The sequence below is a fragment of the Littorina saxatilis genome, linkage group LG2 (assembly GCF_037325665.1).
Source record: "Littorina saxatilis isolate snail1 linkage group LG2, US_GU_Lsax_2.0, whole genome shotgun sequence".
Taxonomy (NCBI): Eukaryota; Metazoa; Mollusca; class Gastropoda; order Littorinimorpha; family Littorinidae; genus Littorina; species Littorina saxatilis.
In genome coordinates, this window is record NC_090246.1 from 48,321,776 (window position 1) to 48,348,662 (window position 26,887).

Consider the following 26,887-nt stretch of genomic DNA (forward strand, 5'->3'; position numbering starts at 1 on the left):
TTTCGGCGAAATATTGTATGTTTTTTAATCAATAGATATTAATAGATACGACTGATATATTATTTTTAGCAACGAAAATACATTTTTAGAAGAATGTTAATTTATTTGATAAATATGATTTTAATTTTCCATTCTCGTACTAGTGCTTAATTCGTTACAATTTTGATCATACATTTTACCCATTCATTCACAACAACTTCCGAGGTTGCGTAGTCTGCAATGTTTACAGCTTGACACATCACAAATTGTCTATAATTTCAATGGCCAGATTCCACCCTGTGCGCTGAAAGACCTTGCAAAAGCTGTGGATTTTGTCACTCTCTTACATTATGACATATGTTGAAGGTAAATAGGATGCATGCAGATTATTTTTGTGCAATGGTCAAAAGGTCCGTCTATCCGCTGTAGTCTAGTCAGCAGTTTTGGTCTTGTTAGTACGTTTGTCAGTGCCACTGTTGACTAGGATTAGTTTGTCGCTGCTAACAGTGCAGGAGAACCTTTTGCATTCTGTGTTATTTTTATTCTTCTAGTCGTTGATGCTGTCCTCCACTGCTTTGCGACTGTGCGAAAATGGTTTACAGTTATGCTGTTTTGTGTACATAGTGATGTACCTGCAGATCCGACCACAGGCGGAAGGTATCGTCCACTGGACTACTACTATCACAGAAAGACTACAAGGTACGTCACTCACCTTCGAGTCTTCTGTGTTCTTGGAGACGCTTCCTGGGGAAAAATATTGTTCAAGACGGTTTGCCTCTTCCTACAGTCTGTGTAAGGTCAAATAAATACAGTTGAATGATTGTTTGAACTGTATGCCTTTAATTTTCAGCTTCCGTCCCTTGCAGGTTGTTTTTAACCATCATTTGGACGAATCTTCGTTTGCGAGCCGCTAACTTTCACTCGGCATATGCATACCAGCGCTCATTGGTTAATAACAGGATATTCGAAGATTATTTTCCTGTGGTTGCTGCACAATATTTACATATGTTTTAGACCAATGAGCGCTGGTATGCATATTCGGTGCGGATGCATGAGTTTGACGCCGAGTGGAAGTTAGCGGCTCGCAAACGAAGATTCGTCCAAATGATGGTTAAAAACAACCTGCAAGGGACGGAAGCTGAAAATTAAAGGTACATACAGTTCAAACAATCATTCAACTGTATTTATTTGACCTTACACAGACTGTAGGAAGAGGCAAACCGTCTTGAACAATATTTTTCCCCAGGAAGCGACTCCAAGAACACAGAAGACTCGAAGGTGAGTGACGTACCTTGTAGTCTTTCTGTGATAGTAGTAGTCCAGTGGACGATACCTTCCGCCTGTGATCCGACCACAGGCGGAAGGTATCGTTCACTGGACCACCACTATCATAATAAGACTAAATAAGACTAGTCTTATTATGATAGTGGTGGTCCAGTGAACGATACCTTCCGCCTGTGATCCGACACTCCTTGGGCAATATTATATATATATATCCCAAAATAGTCATATCGTTTATGTCACTGTACAGAGAAAGTAGGAATGAATGCACTACCAGTAGAGCTAATTCAGGATTGCTTTTGTTGATTTTGAAACCATGCAGGTGAGAAATATTGAAATTAGTCATATCATTTACAGAGTTGTGGAGAGAAAGTATACTTAAGAGAATATTGCGCTTGCCGTGGTATAAACCACAAATAAACATATACCCTCTTTGAATTTCAAACCAAATGTTCCATGTTGTGCTCACCTAGATAGCACTAACTGAACGGCAGTTAGTCCGTCTTTTTTCTTCATGCAGTGACTGGGGTATATATATATATATATGCATAGGTTACAACACGTGTGGTTTTTTATATGGCTTGTATTTCAGTCAAGACCCAGCGGATGAATATCATCGGGAGACACGAGCCTCTGGCGAGTGGCTCTCGATTGATATTCCCGCTGGGTCTTGACTGAAATACAAGCCATATATAAAAAACCACGAGTGTTGTAATCTGTATATCCCATTCTACCATCAAACACAAAGTGTAGACTACTAGCGGCACTGTTGCGATCTGTGCAGGGTAAAACAGTGTTGCCAGCGAGACTTAGCCCTTTTGCAACCTTAAACTAAGTGACCGTCGCTGAAAAAATAAAACAAATGAGTGCATCGATAAGTACGCGGTAACACTACTTTCAGACCATTTAAAAGCTTTAAGTAAAGGTTCATAAGTTGCAAGAAAGTAATGAAGTCGTATAGAAATTAATTTAGTTGAAGCGCACAATTCTTTTGTTTTGCGTTTCAGGTCGGCAGAACGGGCGAAACGGGTTTGGGACCCATTTGGCTTACTCGATTCAGAATCGATTCCAAGTTGTTTTTCTCGAACGTGTGTAATTAGGCTTATTGACAGAGAAGCAAATTTTAGGGAACAAATATGTAGGTTTAGATTTAACCATTTGCTCCCTATTTGAAATGTATCTACGTGATAAACTGTTTTGCGAGTGTGTTTGCATGGATGAACTTAAACTGGTATGGGTGTGAGGAAAACGCGACCGACACGTCTGTCACCGCCGATTGATTGCATTTTGAAGGAATATGACTGGATTACGGAAAAATACACACATGTTAAGTTCTTGGATACCTTCATCGCCAATGTGGACTTACTGCAGAGCCAGGCAAAAGAGTAGACTTGCTCGCAAAACACGTGAAACAGCCGACGTTTGATAGCGAAGCCCAACCGTGCCAGGTAAAGGACGCTTCTCGGTCTCGCTGCGCATGTCACCAGTGACAGTGTTGTTGCTTTGAGTTTGACTAACAAACTCGAAACTGTCATTTAAAACATGAGCCAAATGTGTATTGATTGTGTGATTAGTCTATGTGACAGGGCTTCTATTATCTGTGCTCCCTAGCTTCTGTCAGTTCCCACACCGACACTGCCAGAGAAACTGAAGACGCACACCAAAACACACTACCGACAGATTCTCAAAAGTCGTCTGCTAACGATGCAAGGGAGGGTACTCGTGTTTTTGTTTTGGTTCACTAACATCTGGTTATCTTGTAAGTTGAATGTTCGTTTTTTTCGACCTGCATTGCTTTCATAATGAAAGAAACGTTTGCTTATTGCATCTCATACATCAGATCAGTTCTGAGATTCATTTTTGCGTGCAACTGATATGGTTTTCTGAGCCGTGCAATACGATTTTGGAACTTCATACAAATGTGTCACATTGTTCGGCGCGAGGTCAAAGGTCGGGAGGAAAGTAGTTCTTTGCCCAAATCGGAATCTGCACTATCATATATTTTTTGGAGTCCATGATGTATTTATTGAGCTATAAAAATACAACATATATACCCATACTGAAGTAACAGAGACAAAGAAGGGAGGTCATGGGATATGGAGTTATACGTGGTCATTGGTTGTCAGATTCAGAACGCATCATAATGTTCCACAAAGCCAAGATAGCATGGCTTATAATGTACTTAACAGAGGTTTCGAGAGGTTGTACATTAAAAACTCATTCTGCAAAAATGTGTTTAAAATACGTTCTTTTCTTACTTTCAGAGGAGGCATGTGGTTTGTGATGGAAAGCGCACAAACCAGTTATGAGCAGTCGGAACGCCTTATTCGCACCATCAGCAACCTGCGAACTTTCTCCACTGCAAATGATGATGTTGAACAGCTGCTTGATGCTGGAGCTGACGTGAACGGTCTGCATGGAACTCTTCTCCCCTTGCAGTGTGCCTGCATGGTCAACGATCAATACTGCATTCAGCTCTTGTTGGAGAGAGGAGCACTGGTACGTTGTTTCACTTTCATTGGAGTGTGTTTACTTTGGGGTAAAGTATTAAAAATAGTAGTGCCGAGTAGTGTAGTAGAGTGGTGTAGTAGAGTGGAACCCTCATTTTAAGACCTCCAAATAACTGAGAAAACAGGGTCTTGAAATGGAGGTCATTTTACAGAAGCTATGAGTATGAACAGAAAATTTAACAAGTCGCGTAAGGCGAAATTACTACATTTAGTCAAACTGTCGAACTCACAGAATAAAACTGAACGCACTGCATTTTTACACCAAGACCGCTTACTCGTAGTTTCGTCAGTCCACCGCTCGTGGCAAAGGCAGTGAAATCGACAAGCCAGAATAGTGCGGTAATGGTCGCGCTGAGCGGGATAGCACGCTTTTCTGTACCTCTCTTCGTTTTAACTTTCTGAGCGTGTTTTTAATCCAAACATATCATATCTATATGTTTTTGGAATCAGGAACCGACAAGGAATAAGATGAAATTGTTTTTATATCGATTTCGGAAATTTTATTTTAATCATAATTTTTATATTTTTAATCTTCAGAGCTTGTTTTTAATCCGAATATAACATATTTATATGTTTTTGGAATCAGAAAATGATGAAGAATAAGATAAACGTAATTTTGGATTATTTTATAAAATAATAACTTTAATTACAATTTTCAGATTTTTAATGACCAAAGTCATTAATTAATTTGTAAGCCTCCAAGCTGAAATGCAATACCAAAGTCCGGCCTTCGTCGAAAATTGCTTGGCCAAAATTTCAATCAATTTGATTGAAAAATGAGGGTGTGGCAGTGCCGCCTCAACTTTTACAAAAAGCCGGATATGTCGTCATCAAAGACATTTATCCAAAAAATGAAAAAAACGTGGGGTGTCCTAAAAGGGGGGTTCCACTGTAGTGCTCTAATACTTATAGTCAATGTTTTGCTATACACATTGTTAAAACTACAAAATGGGGGGGGGGGGGGGGTATTTTAGCATGAATATGTGTGTGTGGTGGGGAGGGAATACATCTATCAACCATATGTAGGAACTCTCATCCATGTACAAGGTTTTTGTAGAAAAATGAGCTAAGAAGTTATTTCTAAATGTACATCAAATTTGATACGCTGACATTGAAAACCTTGCACTTGTTTTACTGACATGCTTACTTACATGTAGTATACGTACGATACATTATATGTACCACCTAAATGTTTGCAATTTTTCTCTGACTTATTGCTTTGAGATATATGCAGGTGAATGCTGTTGATGGGTATGGCCGCACAGCTCTGCACTACGCAGCGGAGCGGGATGAGTGTTGTGCGGAAGCGCTGATTCAGAACGGGGCCAACGTAAACGCTTGCGATGGGAACAACAACACCCCCCTGCACTGGGCGGCCTACAAGAACAATGTGGAGTGTGTCAAGATGCTCCTGCAGGCGGGCGCAAGAGTGGACGCTGTAGACTACAACCTGGATACGCCACTCAGCTGGGCAGCTCGCCGTGGCAACCTCGAGGTCATCCAGATCCTCCTCAACTACAACGCTGATGCCTCTCACCGCAACGCTAAAGGTCACACGCCGTTGATGAGAGCTGCTTCCATCGTAGCCAGTGGTCTGGAAACCGCAGTGGACGATGCTTGTCTCCAGCTGCTGATTCGAGCGTCGGGTCAGTTTGACGCTCGCAATAACTCTGGCGAGCTGGTGTCCGAGCTCGCTCGAGACAACAAGGTGCGAGAGACTCTGATGCCTTTGTGCACCAACCCGTTGCCGCTGTCAGGTCTGTGCCGAGCCAGAATACGCCGCTGTCTTGGCACTTGCTACTTGCCCAATGTTGTGCCAAAGCTGCCGATTCCTCAGCAGATGCATCGGTTTGTGCTGCTATACAGATGACTGTGGGTAATGCCTCTGGGTGAGGAAGCTTGGGGGGGGGAGGGGGGTATTTTGGTTTACGTGTCTGTGGCTTTTGAAAGATCATGGATTTAAATAGGCCTTCACAGGCCTGTATTGTCGGCTACAGTTTTGGGTACTTTATTTCTTTCTTTCCTTTTTTTCCCATTAAGAACTGGTCAGTGAACGCTTATCGGCTAGTTCCAAAGTCCTTTTTTAGACCAATATTGTTACACTTCTGAACATGTAATGACAGCTAGTCTGCTTTAGAGTCAGTAAGTTACTCTTAATCTTACTGAGTTCACCAAAGATAATTCTTTAACCTTGCAAAAAATGTAATCAGGCAGTGTAACCAATGGTTTTTGGTAGCAACTGATATTTCCTTCACATAACTCCTGCACTTTTCCTCTCTCAGATATGACAGGGGAACCACCTCTCATGGCAAAAACTGGGTCATTGACCCCTGGGAAGAAGGTCGTGTCTTTTAACAAGGCCACCCAGCTTATCACAATGCCTTTGATCTGGCCGCACACACAGAGCACACATATTTTCACTCAGTTAAAGTCGGTCACTGACCCCGATGCAGGAAGTGTTTCCTCTCTCAGATATGACAGGGGAACCACCTCTCATGGCAAAAACTGGGTCATTTTGGTGCGCCCTATCGGCCCCCTGCGTCCAATGGGTGACTGGATTACAATTTGTTTTAAAAAGAAGGGGGTGCGTCTTAGATAACGAAGCGCCTTGTCACCCGGAAAGTACGGTAATACATGTACTCACTTTATGTTTTCATTGCAATTGGAAAATAAACAGCAATTGTACATATATTGTACAAATGTATCTTTGTAGATGTACATGAGTTACATGCTGCTGTAACAATGTTGCTAAAATGATAGGCTTTGGTTTCAAGTTTACATGTTCCAAATATATTTTTTGTTACAACTATTTGAAGCCCTCTCTGCTGCGTTTTTTCTCCTTGCCAATGCCATTGAAAATTGTGAAGTATTTTCACCAGAACCTGTTATTTAGCTTAGCTGTATCTACTTATCATGTTTTGTAAAGCAACTTTTGGCTTAAAAGACCATGAGAATAATTGAAGTGTATACAAGTTTTGTGTTTACAAATGTCATAATGGTGCGTTGGTATGTTTGGCAGTGGTCTCTGTGATACAAAATGTTATATTTGTGAAACTTGCTTGTGTCATTATAATACCGTAAGAATGTGCATGTTCATTTATTGTGAAAGTTTGTATTTGTTGCACACGCTGTCTAGTGTGCTTTGAAAGCTGATTACTTGAGAATTTGACAAACTGTCGTGGCAGAGAGGGAAAGAATCAAAGATACATTCGCAGCAAGAAAACACAAAATTAGGATGCAGGTTTTCCTGCTGCAGTTATTCCAGTTGTGTAATTTTAATTGTGTGATTGTTGAACTCTCACTGTATTTTATTGAGTATGGTTTTGTGTACGATTTTATGATTATTACATTAATAAATCATACTAGCATCAAGCAGGTAGTCAACACTTATTGATACTGTTAGTCTTCGGGGTTTTGGTGTGCTTTTTAATGTCTTTTTGTTTTTATGGTTTTAAGTGTCACTTTTAACTTGTGCTGTGCAACAACTATAACATGAGATCTAGAGAGGACTTAGTTTTAAACCATCCTGTGATAATCTTTTTTGGACAAGCACATTTAGAATCAAAAATGAGAAATTAACAAGAAAGTTCAAATGGTTTACGGGATCCTAGCTTTGAAGCACCTCGTAAGAATTTCTGTACATGACCAGCAAATTTCAATTTCAAAAATAATTCAGGTTTGTAGGATCTGATCCAGTTGCCACAAAATAATTATCTTAATCGTTCTCTTTTTCTTCATGCCTCCTCCACCCAATGAATATTGGTGTACAGGACTAAATGCTCATCTTGTACTTGCCCTAGTTTTGCACCAACTCACAGATTGACATCAGTAACAGGACTCTTTAATTATAGAATACAGGAGAGTGCTGCAAAGCCTTAGAAAGAAATAACAAGATAAGCCATGACTAGAGTAATTCTGGTCAGATGTCCAGTACCTATAATACTGATAAATTTGTGCATTGATACTGACCTCTTTCTCCGAGATGACCTTTAGTTCTTAATTTTGAGTCACCCACCTCGTTTACTGATGAGCAAACATGACAAAATACATATTACAACCAGGATATTTCTTCTTATAGTACAAAGACTACTGCATCGTTTATCAAATGTTGATTTCATTTTTGTGTGGTCCCGCAGTGGGGCACTGCGGTTATGAAATTAAAGGCCCCTCCTGTTTTTGGAACCGCAGGAGCTTTCTAGTTTGCTGTTAGGTAGATTTTTGGTTCCTCTTTCCTGTCATGCTCTCTTTTTCTTCATGAATTCTTTTCTTTTTTCTGCCTTCTTGCTCATTCACCTGTATTTTTTCCAAAAATCTCTTCTCTTGCCGCTTGTCTCGCGATTCATGTATAGTTTAATCTGTTAGTGTTCTGATGTAAGTCCAGCAGTAGATAGGTTAAGCCTATTTTAACATATTGGAAACTGGTAATCTTCCAGTAGGTATTAATTTAGTTTTACTAAAGCCTGCTGGGACACAAGTAATGGGTTAGTGCATTTGTAAACAGGAATCGCTTGACAAGTGGCCCCCTTCATCCCCCCCTTCCTCGTCCTGATATGGCTCTGCGTAGTCGGCTGGACGTTAAGCAACAAATAAACAAACAAACAAACAAATTTTTGTGTGGGTTTCTGGCATGTTTTCATTTTTCCTTGCGCTACACTAGCTCAACAAAGTATGCACTGAACCAACGTAATTAAAGAGAAACGTGTAATATTCAGTCTTGATAGTCAGCCATGCAATAAGGAGTGCACTGTAGTATAAACTAGTAGTTTGCACCTTCTTATAGAATTTTGTTTTACTCCTTGTTAATACGTTTGTACATTGTATTTTTTTGTCATCAAAATAACTTCACATCATGACATTAAAGATGCCCTGTCATTTTTGTGATTGATTTGGATTTTACCTTGTTTTTGTTACCGTTTTGAATACCGGTCTCATCATTGTGTTCATAATGTGCTGTGCTTGATGTGAATGTATGTGTGACATATTCCAAGTTTTAACATGAGTACGCATGTGATGCTTTGGAAGATGATAAAATGCCTAGAAGTCGGCAGGGTTTCTTCTTTTATGTTTGCAAGTGTTGACATACCGATGTGTATGCATTACTTGGAGTGGATTATTTAGTCCAGGAGAGTTCATACAGTAGTACCTGTGATGAGGACACCCCTGGGGCCAGCCAAACGGCAAACGTGCCCATACATTGCAGGTGTCTTTTTAGGACAGGTATTGTGCAGAGGTTATGGACCAAGGCACCACATTAGGTGTCCTTTATTGGGAGGTGTTATTAGCTACTCAGGGGCCTCACAATACAGGTGTCGCTGTAACAATATTCAACATACCAGCTCATATGATCCAAACAAGATACAGCACTTCTTTTTTTAATCATTTATTGCCAACTTCCTGCAACGAAAGTCAACATTTCAAGCAAACCACATCCATTTTCTTATCTTTTTTTTATTGAAATATTTATATATACACATGTATACATTGGTTGAAGTGCATGTTCCATTCACCCGTTATTTTATTCTTCAGTTTTTCCCTACATGTATTTTGCAAACTATACATTGTCCTTGCAAACATGAAAGTCTGACTCCAGCACAAGTAGCATAGTGATCTGAAACCATTAGAGATATCAGCTTTTAACAGATTAAAGGAATTTTCCTCAAAGCTGGTTCTCTCTAGTTTGAATCCCATTTCTAGATTTCTGCAAATATGATGACAATGTTTTGAAAAATACATTGGGGGGAAAATAACACCCTGGCTGTCTTAACGTTAGTCTTACTGTCTGAGCATGAAGTGCTAATCCTTATGAATCATGAATGACTTTGTAGATTTCATTTTACCACAAAGAAACACAAAAAGAAGGTACAGAGTCAAACGCCTTTTGCCACATGAAACATACCTGAATTGAGACTGTAACAATCTCTGTAGTGCTGCTTTTTAAAAGTCGAACACAAATTTAATACCACCTCATTACTGTTGTGCAGCATGCACCCAGGTAAGTCTTTCAGGAGTGTCTTGAACTTTACCAACAGCTATGCTGTTGATAAATATCTCAATAACGCCATGCCTGCTCTGGCCATGAAAATCCAGAGAGAACTGTACAAATGAGGAAGAAAGAAAAAAAGCTCTGCATTCCAGACTGAGATGGTAACTTGGAGAACGTCACATTTCCTACACCTCATCAAATTTATTCACAAATGTTCACCATAACTACAGTGATTAAGTAGTTAACAAGACTTCAACCACCTTAAAATGTTCTGTCAGCAAAAGGACACACCTTGGTGTCAGGATGAAACTTTAAAAAATTCTACTGTAACAGAAAACACTAGTTGAAATTGTAGTCTCAAAAACCCTGTAAATCCGATACCTAGGCTGTAGGCACCTCTGTAACCGTCAAATATCTGCAGTCGGACACTAATTATCAGAACAACTACTAACCAAAAGACTCACTTGGGATATTGTAAACATATTAAAAAACAAATCATGGGAAACAAAGGCATGTTCTTCTGATTTTTTAAGAAAGTAAGCTATTAATTCATAATTAGCATCAGTCTTCTAACCAGAAAAACATTAACTGCACTTTTAAATCTTTCCTAGATTTTGCTTGTCCAATAATTTGCATTGTCATAGTTGTTTTGATACAAAACTTCAAGATGTATACATGTAACTAAAGAAACTCATCCATTATCTGACACAGTGACTAACAGTGCTGTATACAACAGATTTTCCACACAAAAATGTTCCTAGCAAGTTTACGGCAGCACACACAAATCAACATCGGTCAAAAATGCAATGACGACAGGCATATTTTGGCGCAGTTGCTTTATCCAACACTGATGTTCATTACAGATTGTCAGAAAATGTACAATACCAGGTCTTTTAATACAGGAACCATAGGTTTACAAATCACGGAGTCATTGTCACTTGACAATGTTCTCTAGTTTTGCTGTCACTTCAACTAAAGTCCATCGACAAAGGTGTATCATGGAAGAATAATCCATGTTGTCCCAGTAGCAACTGTCACAAATGCAATAGGTTTGCACCCCTCAGGAAGGAAATAAAGTCCAGTAAAGGGGGTAAGGGGGTGGAAAGGGTCAGAACACAGCCATACTAAAAGAACAAATCTTGCCAGTTTTTTTTCTTCTTCTCAGCTTCAATAAAATAAAACGCCTCACTGCATTTGCTGTTGTGATTGACCCACAGTGAGACGATGAACCACTATCAATCATCCAGATCCAATGTTTCTAAATCTTCGTCCACAAGATCGATGTCATCACCAGCAAACAAGTCTTCGTCGATCGGCATGTCGGCAGCAGCATCGCCGTTGACGGTGGCAGACACGGCCATGGCGATGGCAGCGTCCGTGTCTATCTGCGCCTGCTTTGCAGGATCAATGGCCGCTGCTTCGTCCAGTTTTCCAGCCTCGCCTGTAAACAAAATTACAGCCATTGTTAGAACAGTACTCTACTAAGTATCAAAGTAACAGAACATACTAACAAGAAGAGCAAACGCTCGATCGAGTCACTTTCGCAGTTCTGAATATTATATGAGGCATCAGATGGACAGGAAGAAATTGCTATTCACAACACAATACAGATGTAAATAATTTGATGTAAAGAATAATCCTATAAAGTTTGAATCAAATCCGATGAATAGTTTCAGAGATATGATATTTCAATTTTTTTCCTTCAAGACATACCTGTGACCTTGAAAAAGGTCAAAGGTCACCAAAGCAGACGTCAAAGTGTAGAGGTCACTGGGAGTCACGTTCACATAAAATTTGAGCCCGGTCACTTTTATAGTTTCCGAGAAAAGCCCAACGTTAAGTTGTGTGTTGCCGAACAGAAAAGGCTAGTTATCTCCCTTGTTTTTCTGATAACGTTCGTAAAAGGCTACAGATGTAAATACTTTGATGTAAAGAATAATCCTACAAAGTTTCAATCACATCCGATGAACTTTGTCAAAGATATAAAATGTCTAATTTTTCCTTTGACGCTGACCTGTGACCTTGAAAAAGGTCAAAGGTCAACGAAACCATCGTTAAAGTGTAGAGGTCATTGGAGGTCACGACTAAACAAAATATGAGCCGGATCGCTTTGATAGTTTCCGAGAAAAGTCCAACGTTAAGGTGGTGTCTACTGACCGATTACATAGTCACTTTTTCTCAAGTGACTCAAAAACCCAGTCATAATCAAGATTCCACTTTGAGGCTGTGGTGCCAACTTGGCTAATATATGTAGGCCAACAGTTTATCCAATACGTGGATCGAATAATGCTTTGCTTTGTGTCATAAAGATTCTGAAACAAATACAACAAAGCTCTTGTGTTACATACCTCATAGTCATACTACAAAAGCTAAAGAGTTAGCACTCCACAGCTCATTTGCAAACAATCAGTGCTTTCAAACCTAAATTTTCATGAGAGCAGCAACAAATGTTAACATTTGTCAAAGCTAGACCTCTCCATAAACGTGGGGAAAAAAATGATTGCTTACCTGAAGCCTGCCACCTGTCTGCGGGCGCCTGAGTTCCACTGGTGTCTGCCTGAGAGGCCTGCAGTTTATCCAGGCTGATTTCGTAAATTGGCCCTGAATCACCTTCCTCCTGGTGAACAAAACACAGTGTGTTAGTTTCAAAGGAACCTAACACAGAAAAAAAAGCCTAAAATTGCCTCAAGAGGCACACAGTTTGGTTTTGGGGTTGAAATAATGACATCATGCACCCTTGTGCAACAATTAGTATTTGGAAAGTCCAATTACTTCATATGCAGGTTCACAAGCTTTGAACTGTCTCATCCTTGCTACACTGGTCAGCCTTACTTTGTTCCCAACTTTGCCAACCTTTTTGTGAACCATAGCACTCTTGTGTAGGGTCTGTTATTGTGGCCAGTGTTCGCCCTGAAATGTGTGATATTTTACCTGTCTTTCTGTTAAAATACTGTGGATAGAATCATCAACCAGATGGCTTTAATTGCTTTGACCGGCTATCATGATCCAATTATTTCAATCGTAATTAGCTTGTCTCTTTGCAGCAACTAAGTGACATTTTTTTGGAGATAATTTCATTTTTTCCATGTAGGTAGTACAGTGGAACCTCCCTTTTAAGACTCCCTTTCTTTTAAGACCCTGTGTTCTCAGACGTTCAGTTAAATTTACCCCCATTTTAAGATTCCCTTCTTTTTAAGACCAGATCTTCTCAGATTGTTTAAGGTCTTAAAAGGGGGGGTTCCACGGTACTGCTTTACAAAACGCTCAGCGCGATCACTGATGGAATGTTATAGCTTTGAGAGTAGCAGGCGCCAGCACAGCACAACTTTAAAGCTCCACTTCAACGTACATCCTCATCTTCTCGCCGTATATCAAAACCAGCAGCTCCCTCCTCATCATCATCATCGCCAGTCACCAGGTCAGGGTTGAACTCAAACATCTGACGACCGCTGATCTGCAAACAGAAGGATACAAGACATGAGCAGTTTGTTGAGCAACACCCACCATCACGTCTCACTAGCAGATCTCTTATCTACGCCTGATAGTTAACCCTGCTTACAGTTATGCTTCAATTTGAAGTTTGATTTGAAGAAATGAAATGAACAATTGGCAATATCTCCAAACCAACACTGTACGTGTTTACATATGAATTATGGAGATGAAACTTAACTTCAAAAGTGATATTGTATGAGCGTAAAAGGTTCCTAATGCCAAAACAATAACAACATTTCACTAGGTACACAACTAAAATAAATAATGCTGCAGCTACTGCTGCAAACCCTGTTTATGTGCAGCATTGATCCCAGGCCTTGGTCTTCGGTCACTTATGCATTATTTTATTTTATTTTATCAAATGCATTGACCTGACCCTTAGCTGGTCAACAATCCGATACTTTTGACACGCTAGTCTTCTGACCATGAATTTTTCCTACAAAGCTGACACATCCAGGCCATTTGGACTGACATATGTTTTCAATCCAAGTCCAACAACTGACTTATTTTCCTTTGAGGTTGCGAACAACACTGTATACATGTGTAGCTTGGAGAGAAATTGGTTATTTCAAACTTATTTTTGCCTTTTTGTTCATTATTTTGTCATTTTCTTATCACCATTCCAAACCCTATACCCAAGTTACACATGATTTGGGTTTGTTTGTAAGGATTTGGTTGTATTCAGTGATGCTTGATCCTTGAGAGTCTGAGAAAAACCGTGTGGCCAACTGCAGTCTCCCTCCACTGCAAGCTGTACGGAGGAAAGGAAGACCTGGAGAAGACGGCATCATTCGTCTCACTGTCCGGGCTGACAATATAACTAGTGTGATCGACAAGAAGAAGAAGACTGCAAAGATTTCAAAGTTCTAAGTGCACATGTACCCGAGCCAAAGTTTGACAAATTTCATCTGCTTCTACTTTCAGACTTTTCTGTTTCATGCTAAGTCACTGTTTAATTTCCCCCATGTAATGCATATCAGAATGTTTGTCTAGGGTTTTACTTTTAATTTGTATGATTTATGAGTTTGCCGATTATCCCAGTTTAGAAACTTTTGTAATTTTCTGCGCCAAAGCTGGTTCAGTGCCTCCTCTAGAACAATTTTTTTGTAAACGCTTTAAATAAATATCAGTTTTTACACAAAGTTACTTATTTTGATGGAAAGTTAAAGGCACAGTGCGCCTCCCGTAAACCCTCACAGATACTGTCAGGCTTTTACACACAGTACAAACACCCTTCCATTTGAACGCTCACTAAACGGGAACATCCTAGGTGCCCTACGTAAAGAGCGAGCAATTTTCAAAGAATTAATTTTGCGGATTGTGTCAGAGATAATCGGACCGTGGTGCGTTTTGGCGCTAGACCTAACTTTTAAAATCGAAATGATAAATTGACAGCTTGTTACACAAACATTCTTAAATCATAAAAGAATTCTTTTTTCATCAAGACAAGATCAGTACAATTCGAAGTTTTGAAAGTTTGAAAAAAGAAACGTCCGGAAGCAGGGTCACGCAAGGTCGTGGTTCTCGTAGCAGACGACGGTTCATGTCTATCGCCAGTTCCTCTGAACAGTCAAAAGCCATCGCGAGAGTTCTTGTGAGCCACAGCCGTTTGTTTTGTGCATAGTCAGAGGTACATAATAACGTGCTATTGCAGATAAGCTCACTGGATCACACGGGTTCACGACGGCTCAGGGGTAAGATAAACCACGCAAAAATAAATTCTTTGAAAATTGCTCGCTCTTTACGGAGGCCACCTAGGATGTTCTCAAGCGGTGAGTGTTTAAATGAAAGGGTGTTCGTACTGTGTGTAAAAGCCTGACAGTATCTGTGATGGTTTACGGGAGGCTTACTGTGCCTTTAAAGGTCAGAGCTTTCTTTGATGTATTGGTTGTTAAGCTTAGTAATGTAGTTTTTGAGATAATTTATTGTAAAGGTAGTGCCGGAAACACAGATTCTGGGATTCCAGCCGCTTTGAGGCCGATGTACCTCCCTGCTTGCCAGTGCTTTCTTTGTGGTCTCATTCGCTCATCAGTAACCGTACACTCCACTGCATTTGATTTTCCTTTGACTACGGGTTTTGCTCTCCAGCATCTGCGCTTTTAATACAATAAGTTAAAGGTGTTTCGTATGTGCTGAAACTTTAGAAGAGGTAATCTCCCTTAATAAACGTTTTTTTTTTAATGTTTTTGTTTTTGTTAGGATGTTATTTGTGCCTTGGTGGTTAAGAAGTGTTTGTGTTTCTTTCCTATTTTCTTCAATGTTTACATGTGTCTAAACAGTCCAAACTATGCATGTTAACTAATAATAGTTTCACATGTATTAGATTTATTTTTCTTCTACTTTGTCTCATTTCTGCAGATATTGAGAGAAGTTCATTATTCATAAGTGTCTGTCTGTCTGTCTGTCTAAAGACCACTGGGTCGACATACAGGTCAATGTAATGCTTTCCTTTTGTCAATAATTAAATGTTGCAATAACCTACAATTCTTGTTTTTTTGTATGTATTCACACTTTCACAACCCATACAAGTTATTTTAAGAGTACGTCTATTGCCACACTTTTTCAAGGCGGTGAAAAAGAGACGCCATGCAATGAAAAAAAATCCAAAATGGCTGAAACTTGTATAGCCAGTTTGGCAAGTTTGCTGAAGAATATAAGTCCTTCAAAAACTTACCCCAAGCATCTTTCCAGCACTAAAATCCTTCTTCTTCTGATTCTGATCTGCCATTAATGCAGCAATCTTCTCTTTCCTCTGCAAGCAAAAACAAGGAACGTTAGAATTTCAAATGCTGTACATCTGCTACCTTCTGTTTTAGATCAGTATGCATGCATTATTCAAAAATTTTAGTAATAAATTTTCATTTGATTAATATACTTACCCAACTCACATATAGCAATTAACCCATAGTTCAGTGCTGATACCACTGTACGCGTCCCCTTGGTAACAAGGAAGACGCCTCTAAAAAAAGAGTGACAAGAGACCCGTAAGGGTGTCTCAGCCAGCCCCAAAGCGAGGCTGCCTTCCATATGCGCGCGCATATGCCACCATCTTGTCATTCTACACGAAGCCCAACTCACTTCTTTTTTAGACCCAAATACCCCCCACAGCGGGGAGGCGGGAGGGAATAAACGATGTGAGTTGGGTAAGTATATTAATCAAATGAAAATTTATTACTAAAATTTTTGATTAAATTACATATCTTACCCAACTCGCATATAGCAGATTGCTACTATAGCGGGAGGAGGGTGATCACCAACTTAAGACCGCAGAACCTGCCCTGCAGCCACAAGAGCCGGAAAAGCCGAACTGCCATCTTGCCGCCTTGCAGCAACATCTCTCAAGTAGAAATTGATGAAAACATCTTCAGATTTCCCATAAGCCTCCGCAAGGACCTCTGAAAGGCGCCCTGAGCGAAGCACAGCCAAAAAAGGCGTCCAAGCTCTAGCTTCCTGAGTCCTGGCTGTTGTGAGCGGAAACACCGCCCTGACATCGCCTGACTGGCTCTGCCACCATGCGTAGGCTTGCTTAATGGTCATTGACAACCACTTAGTCAAGGTAACCTTCGAGATATCCTTCCCACACACCGTGTTGAGGGATATGAACAATAACTTTGAGTTTCTGAGCGAATCAGTGAAGACCTAGACAGGTAGCTGCCTAAAGCCCTGACAGGGCAATTTGACAGATTAGGGTCTCCAGGAGCGAGTATATCGCTCAAGGGGGAAATACGAATGCGAGGAGAAGATTGTTCAGATTTTGGTTTCTAGCGAGAAAATTAGGCCTGAATCTCAAGGAGTAGGAGCCATCCCTCTCCAGAGAAATATCTTTAGCGAGACCGGACAGAGAGAGCACTTCGCTACCGCGCCAAAATAATGTGACAGTCCATCCAGCTAAGGTTGACTTCAAAAAGTCATTACCTCTACCAAAGTTGATAGATATTCTTTCTATCTTTAACCGGTGTTTAACGTCGTTTCTAACCGTTCAAGGTTAAAAATCGAAGGAGTTGAAAAATAAGAACACGAGCTTCTAGATTCAATAAACTGAAAAGATCCGTGCGAGTCGGAAAAACCTCCGAAACTCTAAAAGTTTAATTGGCTAAATATGGCTCTAGAGGAGTCCGATTATTGCTAAAAAGATTGAATTGTGAATCGCAGCTGGTTTCTCCAGTTTCTGCTAATTTGCCAGAAATTTAGGAAGGAACCTAAGTGCCATAGATCAGTCTTTCTAAAAAAAAAAAAAAAAAAAATGTCTATAGCAGACCTAGCCAAAAAAAAACACTTACTCCCACTTCTCACAGAAGCTACTGGAGTAACCATGGCCGCTTTCCGTCGGCTAGTTTTGTTAAGAGCCAAAGAATCCAATCTCAATAGCTCCAAAACTAGGAGCAAAGCCCAAGAAAGGACTGGGGATTAGCTTTCAGCCTAATGCAGGCTCTCTTAAACGTGCTGGATAAAAAGCCACCACAAGAAAATTTGCACTGAGCTGTTTCAGTGTAGCTGATACCACATAATGTCTAAACACAAAACGTGGGAGAAGAATCGGAAAGCCAGAAAAAGTGGATCGCCACCTGCATTGAACAAAGAGAGGAGTTCTTTCCGTTAACAAATACGCCCTTTGTTCCAAGCCGGTCACCGTGACAAGAAAACGAAGGAGCAAACCCCTATAAGAACTCTGAGCTAAGTCCAGAGTTGAGGCAAAAAGCCCCTGAGCATCTCGAAAATACCCTTACAGTAGACACCCCTGTGATTCAAGTGTGAGAAAAAAACGGTGCCCTCATGCCAGCCTTACGAGGTCTGGCAACCAAGATTGAACGGGCCCATACCGAGAAACCGGCGGGCCGCTCAAAGTCAAGTCAAAAAAATTGACCTTCCATGCTCTAGGATCCAGAAACAAGGAGCTAAACCTAAGCAAAAGGCGATAGTACCAAAAGGCAAAAGCTTCTATCGGCGGCTTCTCTCATTCACCCAAAGAAGCAAAAGCGCGTGGTGAGATAGAGTCCACTCCGAGTGGACATTCAAGACAGACTTAGCAAGTCCGTTAAGTCCTTGAGCCTCCCATGAAGGTACTTTACTGTTAAAAAGAACTCATAATGGTAAAACCACAACAGGACCTCTCGTGATCCATGCGGAAACGATAGGGAGTGAGAAACCCCCCTTTTCCTTGATGAGAAAAGCACCACTGTGGTGTCGTCTGTTTGAAACAACACACGTTCCAGCCCCTTTAATCGATTGCTTAACGCCCAGCCGACCACAAAGGGCCATAACAAAGCTGAGCTGCCTTGAACATCTAATGTGTTCCAGCCCTGCACCCCAAGACTCACCTGAAGCAAAGGACTTCAATAAAGAGCCGCTTACACAATCTCCTCAAAGAGATCAAAAATGGCCAAACAATCGATTGACTATAAAAATGAATCAGAACTCTGAAGCTCTGACATCAACAAAAAACAGCCACTTCCGATCTAATTTGTGCATCAAAAGGCGGAAGTAACCAACCAACAATCCCTGTAAGAAACCCAAAAGGGAGGCACCAGTGAATCCCTCCAAAAACAGAAAGGCCTAATCCCCCTTAGCCCTAGTGGAAAACACATAGGCGAAAAGGAGAGTGATGCCAAGCACTAACTTTCATTAGACATAACTGTCGGAAGTATACGAGAAAGCGTGCTTTGTGTGCCCAGCAACACCCACCGCAACCTGCCCCAGGGGAGGAGCGGTGGATATTCGACACAGCCATGCCGCGAAAGCGAGGGTATGGAGACAAAAGCTAAAGTCAAGAAAGGCGAGCCTGAAGCTTTTCTTTGAAAATGAGCAAAAGCCAAAGCCTGCCGGCGCTTTCCTTTTGCAGTGAGCTTCCCTTTGTTAGGGAATAATCCGAGTACAGAGACGCGGACTCGCAAAGAGAACCGTCAAGCAAAGAAGAAAAGAAAGTCTCCACAAAAGAACAATCCTTTTAGAAAGAGACAGGCGAACAGCGAAGCTACATACTAAGTATCTGAGTCCTGTCGGAACACCAAGAAATCCAGATAGGACGTAACCGCACCAGAGAGAGAACAAAAGCAAGTCTTGTTCAAAGGCGAAATGCGTAAAGAAAGTGCGGACACAATCTACCACAGCCAGGAGATCCTTGTCCTAACAAACGGACAGTTTCTCCTTGCTATCACATCCAGATGGATGTACGACAACCCCGGGGAACCCGGGGGAGATTCCGTATACAGAACAAAAGAAAAACTAAGTTCTCAGGCTTGGAGTTAACCGAAGCTTACGGAAAGCGCTCAGCGAGTAACGCGCTACTTGCACAGGTTACGCAAGCTAAAACACCACCGCCTCCGGTGCTTAGCCAAGCGTTGCCTACAAAAAAAGTGGTGACAAAGGAGATTCAAAATTGAAACCCTCCGCGAGCCCACGACCCCGACAAAGGATCTAAGAACAAAACATTCAAAGATTTTCCTTAGAAAGCTCAACTCAGCTGAAAAAGACACAAACAGTGGCAAAGCTGACGCAGGAGCTTCCCCATGAGAAGTCAACGAAGGCCGAAGTGGGGCAAAAACATCGTTTGGAAAAGATCCCAACAAAGATGGAGGAGAAACGGCAGATGACGATGCTACCGCTAACCCTCCAGGGAACTACCTTGTAGTAACTCCTGCTGTCAGCGACAACAAAGATCGCAGCTACGCTGAAATCCTTCTCATATGTTCAGTAGAATCCTAACGATCATCGAAAGGATGAGAACCAGAAACCAATCCCGATGAGGCCACACTTGCCAAAAACCGGGAAAGGATTGGAACCAGAACTCCATAAACGGATCCCCCATCCACCTGCCTCCTGCCAGCTAACAACTGGAAGAGGAAAAGGATGCAGCCTGTATAGCAGCAGAGGAAACGCAAAAGCGGACCCTGAAGCCGAAGGCTGATGAGTGCCGACTACCAACACCAAAGTGTTAACGGTAGAGGGCTATACCATCTTGAAACCGGGACACACGGCCGCAAAAGCGGGAGTGGAACCAGCCGTGGATTGGTAAGCAACAGAACCAACCGGATGCATAGAAAAGCACCGAAAGATCCTGTTGTATCTTGAAGCCGCCCCAGCTGCCAAAGCCACCGCATCTGACAGCCTTCGCGGCAAAAGAATCCAGTACCTTTAGCCATGATAGGCGGCACCATCATCCAGGTAGCCGTCGTGCTCTACCGTGCACTCCGGAGGCTGGTCACCGTACTGACTGTCAGAGTCAAGCACGGAACCAGCCCTACTACCACCAACTTCCTGCCCCCTGGGCGGAAGCAGAAGCCTTTCAACCAGGCCACAGTCTACTGACGTGGCGGGAAGCACAGGAACTTCTGTTCGCTTGTCAGGGCCCCTAGCACCCACTGACCAACCGACTAAGCGGCTAATGTCAGCAGATGGGTTGGAACTTTCGCCTGGGCTTTCACGGCCAGAGGCTACTTTCTCAAGACAACGCTCTACACTTTCGCTGGAGAACCCAGCTACTCGTGTAGTCCACATACCTTGTGCGTAAGACAGAACACCGGAAGGTGAACCACCAGACGCCGGAAACCGTGAGCTCCCATCCTGAGAGGCGGCAAGTATCCGCCCTCGAAACAGTAGCAGAAGGGGACGAACGAACCCTGGCCAGCGACGAAGCATCCGCCACCCCGGCCGGAAGTGCACGTAGCTCTGCCTTTGTTGACAACATTCCTGCCGCCAAAGCAGACACCTGTGAGCTTAAAGACAAAAGCAAAGAGGCCACGTCTGCGGACGCAAGCCCAGTAACTACAGGCGAGGCATCCCCTACACATGCTTAACACCAAGCACGGACTTATCCATAGGCTTAGCCAACAAACTGGAAGTTCCGGGCAAGCAAACAACAACATCAATACATTTCTTAGATTCCGTAACCAACAAAGACACGGACGCTTGTCCGGGCGCTTTAGATTTACTAGAACTTTAGGAGAGGGCAAAGCAGCTACCTGCTCAGGCGTTGACCTCTTCCCGTTCGCATTGTCGGCCATGACAAAAACAACTCACAAACAATTTTGAGAAAAATTTTGTAAGTCCAAAACGACTGAAGCCAACAATGTCGCCAAAATCAAGGTAATAAATGGAAAGATCTCACCTCAACAACGATGCGAAGTCCGGAGACAAGAAGAAACCAAGAGGAACACAATCCCAGTCAGGAAGACCAAGAAAATAGGCTAACAAACAGCCAGAGCGTACAACATGCGACCAGTTCAACTGAGCGCTGAGAGTAGAATGACAAGATGGTGGCATATGCGCGCGCATATGGAAGGCAGCCTCGCTTTGGGGCTGGCTGGGACACCCTTACGGGTCCCTAGTCACTCTTTTTTAGAGGCGTCTTCCTTGTTACCAAGGGGACGCGTACAGCGGTATCAGCACTGAACTATGGGTTAATTGCTATATATGTGAGTTGGGTAAGATATGTAATTTAATCCATAATATTACAAAGAGCGTAACAAATAAGATACATAACTAACAAAAATCAATGTCTAGATCAATTCATTCTACCGTCGCTGAAAAACATACAAACCTTTTTCACACACACAAACCTGCACTCTACCCCAAAGATGCATCAAAATATCGTCATTGGATATACACACATTCATTTGTCTAGTAACAAATTTTTTTAAGTTAGCCAAAACACAACTAAAGAAATGGGAAAACAAAACAACAATGACATAACAAGGTTTGTAAGCCTAGTTCAACTTTCTTAATATCATGATGCATTACTGTACCTTGCGCTCCTTCCAAGCCAAAAATGTTTGCAGTGTGATCTTTGTCACATCATGACCCAGAGCCGCTCGCTGCAAAAAGAAACATGCTTACATCAATATTAATAACACAAGACACTCTTTTTAGCTGTGCGCTTTACAGTTATTCTGTATGATGATCTTGGGATGTTTGTTGACCTTGCCTTAAAAAATATACAGTACTAATGCACTAGAAGTAGAAGTAGAACAGTCAACAATTTACATCGCATATTTCACATACAATAGTTCTAAAATACACTGCAAAGTGCAATTAGCCAGAAACTCAACCCAGATACACTAAAACATTTCAAGTATACAGAGAAAACAACGACCCTGTTCCAAGTAAGATATTAATAAACACACAAATAGTCAATCAATCAATCAATCAATCAATGAGTCTTATATCGCGCATATTCCGTGGGTACAGTTCTAGGCGCTCTGCAGTGATGCCGTGTGAGATGAAATTTTATACGGCCAGTAGATTGCAGCCATTTCGGCGCATATTTACCTTTCACGGCCTATTATTCCAAGTCACACGGGTATAGGTAGACAATTATTAACTGTGCCTAAGCAATTTTGCCAGGAAAGACCCTTTTGTCAATCGTGGGATCTTTAACGTGCACACCCAATGTAGTGTACACGGGGGGGAGGTTCGGACACCGAAGAGAGTCTGCACACAAAGTTGACTCTGTGAAATAAATTTCCGCCGAACCTGGGATCGAACTCACGCTGACAGCGGCCAACTGAATACAAATCCAGCGCGCTACCAACTGAGCTATATCCCCGCCCCATAGTGAAACAAATGCAACAAAAGATTGCCAGAAACTAGGAGCTGAGCAAAGTTAATGGCATTAAGACACCTCCTCGGGACCTGAAGCACTGCCGATAATTCCCCATCTGACTTTTGCAGAAGGCCCCTCCCTTTTAGTAATCAAGCAGCAACTCACCTCTCTTTCAATCAAATCTTCCAAAGAAATTTGATCTTCTTTATCTTCCTTTTTCTGGTCCTTCTTCAGGACGAAGCCTGGAGGGAGAGCATGCCTGTAGATACACTTGAGGCCATTCGGACAATTCCAGAACCATCCGTACTTGGAATTTTCTACAGCTTCCAAAAAGTGTTTGCAGATCTGAATAAAAATAAAAATAAAATTAAGACTATGATGTAAATAAAATAATTGACTAGTAACCATTCACAAATGACAATTCATTCCTACAAGTTTTTCAAAACAGTTGATGAGACACATATTACAGGTAAGCAGAACGGTTAAACTGACACACACACAATTGAATGGAAAACTGTAGAAAACATTTTACAAATCAAATGACCAGAATCTCACTTTGACAACAAATATATTTAACCAGTTATATTAAGAGGAAAGCTACTTCCACTAAATGCACTCACTAAGACTGGCTGATATTCGAGTTTGCCGTTTATAAATGAAGTCTCTCTACTCAAATGACTTGTAAATCTAACAGGCATTTATAAATGAATTATGAGAGGAGAGGAGCTTCATCTCCCTTCTCACGGTAACATAGACCAGTCATGTCAGTTGTCACACACACATTTGTATGGTCTTCAGCTGCGTAAATTTCTTACAATGCCAGTCTTTGGTTTGTCCTTCTCAGACTCTCCATGCTTCTTGTTGATGACCTCGTTCAGGGTGGCTTCATCCCAGTTGTCCATGCTGTCTTCATCTGTAGCACAGGTAAAAACATTAGTACCTTCAAGCAGGCATGAGCAAGATCGGTCACCCACTCGCCCCAGGAGACTTGATATGACTGTAGGTATTAAGAATGTGATCGCCCACGCGGCGAGTGTAAATGTTAAGGTATCAGGATTTTGCAGTTGGGTACTCAAGTGTTAAATGTTAGTTGTTCTTTTCTCCTACCAGGCACTTGAAATTTGTAGAAAAAACACAACAAAATCACTAAATCACACAACAAAACATCGGTGATGGGGAGGAGAGAGAGGGCTAGATTTAGCTGGTTGAGAGATCTTAGTTTCAATGGCACACACGCACACTCATTCTGAAAGTCACTTAATGGAATGAAAAGTTACCTTTAGCTCCACCTTCGTCGTACAGGCTTCTCTTTGCAGACTTTCTCTCTATGGTCAGGTCATGGGAGAACTTGCACTTGTCCCCCTTGGTGCACTGACCTTGCTTGAAAAAGGCACACAGGACCGACTTTGGGTCCACACCTGTCAACAGAAAAAAATAGATTCACTGAAAAAAGAGAAATTGTGTGTGTGTAAGTGTGTGACTGTCAGCGTGTGTGCACACACTTTCTGGTCTGCTCTTTACCCTTATACAACAAAACTATGTCCAAGTGGTTGGCAACATTCAGTCAACTAGGACTAAACAGAAGACTAAAACATGATCAAAAATGAGGCCGATCACTGTAAACTCTCTTTCACTGTGTTGATACGAAGTTGTTCCTTACCCTTTGCCACAGTCTGTACTGGCCTGAAGAGAGTGTTGAGCTCATCTTGTAACTTTTTCTTTTCTTCCTTCTTCTTTTCTCGCTCATCTTTCTGCATCTGCTCCAACTGCAAAATTATGGTTATACAATTTGATTTTTACATTTAGAGAAGTTTTGACTAATGTTTGATAAAAAACAAGAAAGATTGCAGTCACATTTCAGTGTGAATCTAAGTTGAGCTGTCTGTTAGTGTTATTGATAAAGTTAAACTCAAGACCCAAGGTCTCCTGACTGAAACACTAACACAAATTTACAGATTCAGCAAACATCAGCTTGACATAATGACAAGAATTAATGTGGTTAATTTAAAACAAATTTTCTAACGAGTTTTTTCTTGATTAAACCATACCTTTGAAGCCTTATGATTTCCTTGCTTGACCTGAGTGGCGACTGTCTTGATGAACTTCTGCTGTTTAGTACCTTTCTTGTTTTTTAGACCAAAGGTCTTGTCCTGAAACAGAAAAAGTCATGATAATTAAGTAAAGAACACACACACACACACACGTGTGCGTACACACACACATGTACACATACAACAATGACACACACTCACACCATCTGTAAAGGTCTGACTGTTACTTAGTGGTAGGTACTAGGGGTATGCAAATAATATTTTTGTGTGTAAAAGAACACAATAAGGTCTCCCAAACCCACTGTCTTTTAAAACCAACCTTGAAATGAAATATTTGTTTATAATATTAGAGGGTTTAAACCAGTCATGGCTAATGTTAACTTAGCTTTAAGCCACATGTGGCATTGAGCAATACAATGTGGGTCAAGAGAGTGTCCGTAGAGTCAGTGCCGCAAGGGACTGCAAAGGAATAAGATTAAGATTAAGAATGATGTGATAAGTGCGAGCTCCAAAAACATGTCACGTATATATATTTGTGAGAAGTATTTGAAAGGAAGTCATCGAACGCAGAAGAAGAAGAATTTGAAAGGAAGGCCTACTCCGTAAGAAAGATGCTATGCTTACGGTTAACTTGCCTAGTTTTACAGCCTGTTTACAACTCGAAGGCCATAACCTGTGACACCTCAAAAATCCCTTGCAGCACCGACTATACCACCTGCGTCGTATTGCTCAATGCCACATGTGGCTTAAACTTAAAGGCCGTCCTTAATTCATAATTGAGCAGAAAGTCGACTACGCAAAGCTTCGGTAAGTCTTTATACCAAAATCCTGAAGCTACGGCGAAGTACTTCATCCACAAAATCGCTTCATAAGTTTTGACATGCGAAACTACGCCGTAGCTGTGACGAAGTTGTTCTTTTTGAAAGAAGAGTGCTTTTTGATTCAAAATTGACATAGAAATCACACTCCAAAGAGCAGAGTGCATTCCCTTGGACTTCACAAAGCTATGCTGAAAGTAGTTAAATTAAGGGATGAATTCTCGATCTGGAAGCTCCGCGAAATGAGCTACGCGAAGTTGACTTCGTCCAATAGACCCTATCGGTATTCCAAGCTCTCATAAGCTCTCGCAAACTTTAGAGCATAACAAAGCATGTGGTACAGCGATCTCGCGCAAGCTGCAAAAGCCGAGGTTTGAAGTTCTCGCGACGTTCAACGCATAACAAAGAACGTGTCTCGTGAGAGCTGCTCAGATACCGAAAAGGTCTATTAAGGACAGGCTTTAGGCTAAGTTAATGTTTACCACAAGTGGCTTACTCTCTCGATATCTTTAAAATGAAAATGCTCCAATAGGCAATATCACAAAATTAACTCATTATCTGTATTAACTGTTATTATTATAGCGTTTTAAAATAATTCATTACAAAAAAGACAAGAGCTCCTGGCGAAGTGGCATTCTATTTCTAAAATCAGTTAGTGTCGCGTTCAAAATAAACTTCAAGGAACTGGTTTTTCTTTCTCTCAGTCTCACTGTCTCAATCGGGTGCCACTGTCGAGTCCGTTCATGTGGGACTGAAACATCTCGCGACAGACTGTAAGGAATCAAGTACATAACATCGATGGAACTACATACCTCGATAGTCTTATCCTTTGCCTTTTCCTGCGTCTTCTTGCTAGGTTCATTTTTCTTTCCTTTGGGAGGCATGGTGGTGGATAAAAAAATTGGCCGATAAATGTTGTCCCTGTCGAGTCGAGTTGCGCCAGCAAGCACACACCGATTTCAGCGGAAGTACCCCAGTACAGAGCTGGGCAAGTTTCCACGGTTTCGTATTATCAGGATTCAAAGAAATTCTCAGATTAAATTTCAGTCTCTACTCAATTACTAAAATTAAAACAAAATGTGTACGATTACAGTAATACCCCTAGTAGAAATTCATCAATCTTCTGTGTTATTACTGCACTCCTTTGCGTATCATCATCTGTTGTCAATGGTGCACATCGAGATGACCAAGTCCTGACGAGCGCACGGACATGGAACTTGAATCTCGAATTAAAT

General features: G+C 41.4%; 2 protein-coding genes across 2 annotated transcripts; one reads left to right on the forward strand and one right to left on the reverse strand.

Moving 5' to 3' along the window:
* Window positions 1-195: 195 nt before the first annotated feature.
* On the forward strand, window positions 196-8,813 carry LOC138959108 (ankyrin repeat and SOCS box protein 8-like). Its single transcript, XM_070330459.1, has 3 exons — window positions 196-345; window positions 3,525-3,759; window positions 5,005-8,813. The coding sequence occupies exons 2-3, from the start codon at window positions 3,532-3,534 to the stop codon at window positions 5,638-5,640; spliced, it is 864 nt and encodes a 287-aa protein (XP_070186560.1). The 5' UTR covers window positions 196-345; window positions 3,525-3,531; the 3' UTR covers window positions 5,641-8,813.
* A 375-nt stretch (window positions 8,814-9,188) lies between these two features.
* LOC138959107 (zinc finger CCCH domain-containing protein 15-like) lies at window positions 9,189-26,633 on the reverse strand. Its single transcript, XM_070330458.1, has 11 exons — window positions 26,465-26,633; window positions 24,832-24,933; window positions 24,444-24,549; window positions 24,061-24,201; window positions 23,599-23,696; window positions 22,949-23,128; window positions 21,987-22,055; window positions 15,920-15,997; window positions 13,103-13,207; window positions 12,262-12,370; window positions 9,189-11,194 (listed from the first exon to the last, which is right to left on the reverse strand). The coding sequence occupies exons 1-11, from the start codon at window positions 26,534-26,536 to the stop codon at window positions 10,989-10,991; spliced, it is 1,266 nt and encodes a 421-aa protein (XP_070186559.1). The 5' UTR covers window positions 26,537-26,633; the 3' UTR covers window positions 9,189-10,988.
* Between the last annotated feature and the right edge of the window lie 254 nt (window positions 26,634-26,887).